Here is a 6,934-nt window from a genome sequence, read left to right on the forward strand (position 1 = left end):
TCAGAATTTCCGTAATAGTCGGACGCAAGAGGAACGTGCAGAAATAAATGCATCGACACGTGCCCGAATGGCACAGCTTCGCGCTGCACAAACCCCACCTCAAGCCCAACAAAACAATAGAGGAAGACGGACCGCATATGAAAACTTGAATCGCGCTGCATTCGCATACAATCCGGAAACACCCTACAAAGATCATAGCTGCGTTGTTATTGGTTCATTGTCTGTCGTACGTCAGCATTGCAATGCACTGAAGTTTCGATTGGAAACCCCCGGCTTATGCTGTGCAGGTGGCAAAATTAAATTGCCCGTTTTGGCTCATCCACCAGAGCCATTATATTCGCTACTATATGAAATTCAGCTCAATCAAACTGTTTCCTAAAGCTTGCACAAAAATATAACGGATGCTTTCAAATGACGTCATTTGGAGCCGAGGTTGTTCATCAACCAGGCTACAATCCAAGTTATAAGGTAATGGCGTCTCTCTTTTATCAATATGAACAAATCCAATTTTTTTTTAAAATTGCATCCCAACATTCAGATTCAAGGACAAATTCACCACCGAGCGGGCGCTTTGTTACCACCACAAAACAAAGATCATAAATTCCTTCAGATCTATTTCATTGGTGATTCGGCAATTGAACTAAATCACCGCTGTGCAATTTTTACTGCAACTAAACGTGAAATTATCGAACAATTGCAAAATCTTCTCCATGAGCATAATGAATTGGTCAGATTGTTCAAAACCGCATTGGATATAATGCATTATGACGAACACAAAATCATTATCAGCGCTGACAAAAGACCCACAGGTAGCCATGCAAGACAATTTAATGCTCCCACTATCAATGAAGTCGCAGTGGTGATTGTTGGCGAGAATGTGGAATCACGCGATATTGTTCTTAAGCGTCGGGATGATGGCCAATTGCAGCGAGTTTATGAGACTCATCGGTCATATGATGCTCTTCAATACCCGTTGATGTTCTGTCGTGGAGAAGATGGTTATCACTTCAACATAAAGATGGTTAATCCAATGACAGGTTTGTTTACAAATTATCACTTCTTTTTGATTCTCTAACTAGGTTTGAATTAAAACTTTAGGAGAAGAAACGAATAAGAAGGTCAGCTCTATGAATTTGTATGCGTATCGATTGATGATTCGACTAGATGTTGACAATCATCTGTTAAGATACCGCCGTTTGTTTCAACAGTACTGTGTCGACATGTACGTCAAAGTAGAAACGGAACGTCTCAATTTTATTCGTTTTAATCAGTCGAAGTTGCGCTCAGACGAGTACATCCACTTGCGTGACGCCATCGCTACTGAAGGACACGCGGCCAACATCGGTTGTTTGACCATTCTCCCAGCTACTTATGTTGGAAGCCCGCATGAGGCATGAGTGTGCTCAAGATGCGATGACGAATGTCCGGAATTACGGGCGCCCGGATTTATTCATCACGTTCACGTGCAATCCGAAATGGCCCGAAATTACCAATCTGTTGCTTCCAGGACAAGCATCCAGCGATCGACCGGACATCACTGCACGAGTATTCAAGCAAAAGATCACAGTACTTATGGATTACATTGTGAAGCAGAAGGTTTTCGGCACAGTTCGTTGTTGGATGTACTCGGTTGAGTGGCAGAAGCGTGGTTTACCACATGCGCACATTCTGCTCTGGATGTTCGACAAGATCAGACCAGATCATATTGATTCGATTATTTCAGCTGAAATACCAGATAAACAAACTGATTCCGAGCTGTATTCCATTGTGACAACGAGCATGATCCATGGCCCTTGCGGTGTCCACAACCCAAAATTAGTATGCATGGAAAACGGAAACTGCACAAAACGATTTCCCCGTCCGTTTACGGGTGAAACAATCAGTGGAAACGCTGGATATCCATTGTATAGGCGTCGTTCTCCAGATGATAACGGCAAATGGATCGAACTAATGGTGAAACGTAACGAAACAAACGTAACAGTAATCGTGGATAACCGCTGGATCGTTCCATATTGCCCGCTTTTATCGAAAACGTTCTCAACGCATTGCAATGTTGAGTACTGCAACTCTATCAAATCCATCAAATACGTTTGCAAATATGTGAACAAAGGGAGCGACATGGCGGTGTTCGGCATTGCTGATCCGAATGCAAACGACGAGATGACGAAATTTCAACTTGGGCGCTACGTTAGTTGTAACGAGGCCATTTGGCGGATATTTTCATTTCCGATTCATGAACGTCACCCGACTGAACGTTACCCGACTTATCTGTTCACTTGGAGAACGGCCAGCGTGTCTACTTTACGGAAGTGAACGCAGCGCAAAGAGCAGAACGGCCACCAGCGACAACGTTGACAAATTTCTTTTCGACATGCGAAAGCGATCCGTTCGCAAGGACTTTACTCTATTCTGAGATGCCACGCTATTATACATGGAACGCTGCATCGAAGAAGTTTCAACGCCGGAAGAGAGGTGATACTGTTGCTGGCTTCGCTGATGTCTATTCGACAGATGCGCTCGGACGAATATACACAGTTCATCCACGTCAAGATGAATGCTTCTATCTTCGCTTGCTTTTGGTGAACATTAGAGGCCCTACATCCTTCGAGACGCTGCGTACTGTGAATGGTGTGCTGTGCGCCACTTTTCGGGAGGCTTGCCAACGTTTGAACTTGCTCGAAAACGACGCTCATTGGGACTCAACGCTCGCCGATGCCACGGTTTCTGCGTCAATGAATCAAATCCACACATTATTCGCAATAATCATAGCTTTGTGTCATCCGTCGAACCCGACCGCATTGTGGGACAAATACAAGGACCAAATGGTGGACGATATTTTGAACAGAGTGCGCAGGACAAGTTCTAATTTCAATCTTGGCATTAACGAAGATATGTACAACGAAGCATTAGTACGGATCGAAGACATGTGCATGCTCATGTGCGGCAGTCTACTATCGACATTGGGAATGCCAGCGCCAAATCGTTCAGTGCACGATACTTTCAATCGCGAATTTCAACGGGAGCAACACTACAATCACAATAACTTGGCCGAAAGAGTTCGAACAAATGTGCCGCTTTTGAATGCCGAGCAGAAGAAAGCAGGGACCGCAAATAATTCTTATGAGTTTAAAAAATTGAAGCCCAAAACAGTCTCCAAAAAAATTGGTAAAAATTCAAAAACAAGATAAATGTTTTTTTTCAATTTTTACGAAAAAAATTGATTTTTAATACTTAAAATTAATTTTAATAATAAAAAATTAGTAATAATTATTAAGTATCAATTTTTATATAAAAATTACGCAATAACTTTTATTTTCAATTTTTATTATATAAATTGAAAAATAAAAATTATTCAATAACTTTTATTTTAAAAATTGGAAATAAAGATTGAATCTATATATATATACATACTTATTATATACCATCTGAAAGGTATTGATGTGTAGATCATATATATGCATATGCATATGCAATATGCATTGGATCTGGCTTCTACGGATCAAAAGATATATTAGATATATATATATATATATATAGAAATAACTTTTATTTTGTAATTTTTTGCTTTTTTAATTATAACCGTTACAGTCCCTGGAAGAAAGTGTACGATTCGATAATGAAGGTTGTTGACGATGAAACGGGAGGCTTATACTTTATCGATGCTCCTGGTGGGACAGGCAAGACATTCGTCATTTCGTTGATTCTGGTAACGATTCGGTCAAGATCTCAAATTGCGTTGGCTGTTGCATCATCTGGCATTGCTGCTACATTGTTGGAAGGCGGTCGAACTGCACATTCCGCTTTGAAGATACCCATGAATCTTCTGACGGTTGACTAGCCAACGTCCACGATGAGCAAGAATTCAGCGACAGCGAAATTGATGCGAGAATGCAAAATCATCATTTGGGATGAATGCACGATGGCGCATAAACGAGCTTTGGAGGCAGTTGACCGAACGATGAAGGATTTACGAGGTGATTCGAAACTATTTGGTGGGGCTTTGATATTGCTGTCCGGAGATTTTCGTCAAACGCTTCCCGTCATCCCGAGATCTACAGCTTCCGATGAAGTTAATGCATGCCTAAAATCGTCCTCTTTGTGGCGATATGTCAAGAAGTTTAAATTGACCACGAACATGAGAGTCGCATTGCAGAATGACCCATCCGCTGCTGAATTCTCGGGACAACTGCTGGCGCTCGGCAATGGTGAAATTCCTGTTGATGTTTCGACTGGACTAATATCGTTCCCAGCTAATTTTTGCAAGTTCACATCATCGAAAGAGGAACTCATCACAAAAGTGTTTCCCGACATTGCACAAAATTATAAAAATATCGATTGGATTAGTGAACGGGCAATACTAGCACCAAAGAATAAGGATGTAGATAGTTTAAGTTTCGTTATTCAAAGTCAAATCGCTGGAGAACTGCATTCATACAGATCCGTTGACAGCGTGATCGACGAGGATGAAGCGACCAACTATCCGACAGAATTTTTGAACTCACTGGATGTGCCAGGAACTCCGCCGCATAATTTGCAACTGAAATTGGGATCAGTTATTATAATGCTGCGGAATCTTAATCATCCGAGATTATGCAACGGTACGCGGTTGTCCGTTAAGAAACTAATGAACAATTTGATTCAAGCGACGATCATCAAAGGTAAATTTAAAGGAGAGGAAGTTCTTATCCCAAGAATTCCGATTATTCCATCGGATCTTCCCTTCAAATTTAAGAGGATTCAGTTCCCAGTTCGATTGGCATTTGCGATGACAATCAATAAATCGCAAGGCCAGTCGTTGGAAGTCTGCGGGATAAATCTGGAAAATCAATGTTTTTCACATCGACAGTTATACGTAGCCTGTTCGCGCGTCGGGAAGTCGTCATCATTATTTATTTTTGCACCGGATAACAAAACAAAAAATATTGTTTATCACATCGCTCTCCAATGATTTCGAGTCAAAAAAATTTCACAAAAAAATTGAATTCAAGTGTTCTATTATTACTCTGGGGTTATATGAAATCGTGAAATTGGGGCGAGACAAAGTTCGCCGGGTCCGCTAGTTTTTTATAAAGTCTGAACTTTAAATTCCTAAGGTGTGTCAACTCTTTGCTAAACCAAGGTGGTTTATGGGATGTTGACGGGTTATATAGCGGAACACACAAGATAAAAAACAGTTTGATTGCCGAATAAAAAATTGTAATGGCGTCTTCCATATTATTGCAGGAATAGAGATCGGACCAGTCATTGCCAGATATAAGATGATTAAGTCTCAGAAAGTTAGCCTTGCGAAAAAAATGAATTCGCTTGGCTGGCTTTATAGCATTATTTTTAACTGTTATACCAGTGTCGATAGTCACCTCGAAAGCAGGGTGATATGGATCTTCAGGCAGCGTAAGTGGAGTTGCTCTAGAGAGAACAACACTTTCAGGATTTGAGACGAGGCACAAATCAAGTAAGCGATCTAAAGAATTTCGAACATGGTTTACCTGACACAGAGGTATGTCAAGTAGACCGTCAATGAAATCATTTTAACCTATGGGTTGTAAAGCGTTGGAAGTTTCCAAACTGTCTGGGTAGCATTGACGGAAAACATTGCCAGATTAAGTGCCCAGCTCATAGTGGATCACATTGTTTCAATTATTTGCATTATTTTTCAATTGTTTTGCAAGGAGTAGCAGATGCTGACAAAAAATGTATAACCATTGAAGTGGGTGGCAGAGGAAAGCGAAGTGATGGTCCACTTTGTTTAGATTTCTGGAAGCAGGCAAATTCAATGTTCCACCATCACAAGCACTACCAGGCTCACATATCATTTTGCCAAACTTTTTAATTGGAGATAAAGCCTACCCACTGAAAAATTATTTAATGAGGCCATATCCTCGAAAAAAGTTAAATGCAAAAACTGAAAAGTTCAATGAAAGATTACACAGCCACACAAAAAAAAATATTTTTTCGGGCCTGGAGGTCAGACCATGTTTACTATATGTTTTCGGGGTCGCTGAATCCGAATCCGAGGTCCAAAAAATCCCAGCACGTCAGGGTTCTGACATAACCTCAAAAAACCTCATACAAAATTATATTCGAGTCCGTGGGTCAGACCATGTTTATTATATGTTTTCATGGTCGCTGAATCCGAATCCGAGGTCTAAAAAACTCCAGAATGTCAGGGTTACGACATAACCTCAAAAACTTGATAAAATTTTTATTTTCCGAGTTCTGGGATCAGACCATGTTTACCATATGTTTTAGGGGTCGCTGAATCCGAATCCGTTGTCTAAAAAACTCCAGGTTTTTTTGATGTTATGTCGTAACCCTGACATTCTGGAGTTTTTTAGACCTCAGATTCGGATTCAGCGACCCTGAAAACATATAATAAACATGGTCTGACCCACGGACTCGAATATAATTTTGTATGAGGTTTTTTGAGGTTATGTCAGAACCCTGACGTGCTGGGGTTTTTTGGACCTCGGATTCGGATTCAGCGACCCCGAAAACATATAGTAAACATGGTCTGACCTCCAGGCCCGAAAATATTTTTTTTTGTGTGGCTGTGTTATCAATCGCCAGGAAGTGCATTGAATGTGCTTTTGGCATTTTAACTAAGAAATGGCGAATTTTACAAAAAGATATTGAGACAAAACCTAGCACAGCAGTTCACATTATAAAATGTGCTTGCATTTTACATAATTATGTGAGAGGACGTGATGGGGACAGTGATCTGGACTACATAAATACGACAGCAGAAATTAATAACGGAATAGTTGCTGTTTGGAGATTTCTCTCTGTAACGTCAATGTGAAGCGGGGATCGGGGCTTAATAAAGCTTTCTCGCTCAGGCGAATTCGGCCGCCGATCTCCCGCTCAGTACTTTAGGTTAGCATAAGAGAATTTTATGAAATTAAAGTGTTAGTTGAAATCTGAACTCCTTATCGTG

The 6,934-nt window shown here is 40.7% G+C and overlaps 1 protein-coding gene across 1 annotated transcript; it reads left to right on the top strand.

Moving 5' to 3' along the window:
- The first annotated feature begins 645 nt into the window (after nucleotides 1–645).
- On the top strand, nucleotides 646–1,569 carry LOC122320682. The gene is made up of 2 exons (XM_043208849.1): nucleotides 646–1,037; nucleotides 1,099–1,569. The coding sequence occupies exons 1-2, from the start codon at nucleotides 758–760 to the stop codon at nucleotides 1,395–1,397; spliced, it is 579 nt and encodes a 192-aa protein (XP_043064784.1). The 5' UTR covers nucleotides 646–757; the 3' UTR covers nucleotides 1,398–1,569.
- The last annotated feature ends 5,365 nt before the right edge of the window (nucleotides 1,570–6,934 follow it).

This window comes from Drosophila ficusphila, unplaced genomic scaffold (assembly GCF_018152265.1).
Source record: "Drosophila ficusphila isolate 14025-0441.05 unplaced genomic scaffold, ASM1815226v1 contig_751, whole genome shotgun sequence".
NCBI classification, from domain to species: Eukaryota; Metazoa; Arthropoda; class Insecta; order Diptera; family Drosophilidae; genus Drosophila; species Drosophila ficusphila.

Bases quoted from the DNA above. Each gene is read 5' to 3' on its own strand.
- LOC122320682 (XM_043208849.1), top strand. From the start codon at position 758: ATGCATTATGACGAACACAAAATCATTATCAGCGCTGACAAAAGACCC. The intron at 1,038-1,098 runs GTTTGTTTACAA...TTAAAACTTTAG, and splicing joins GATGGTTAATCCAATGACAG to GAGAAGAAACGAATAAGAAG.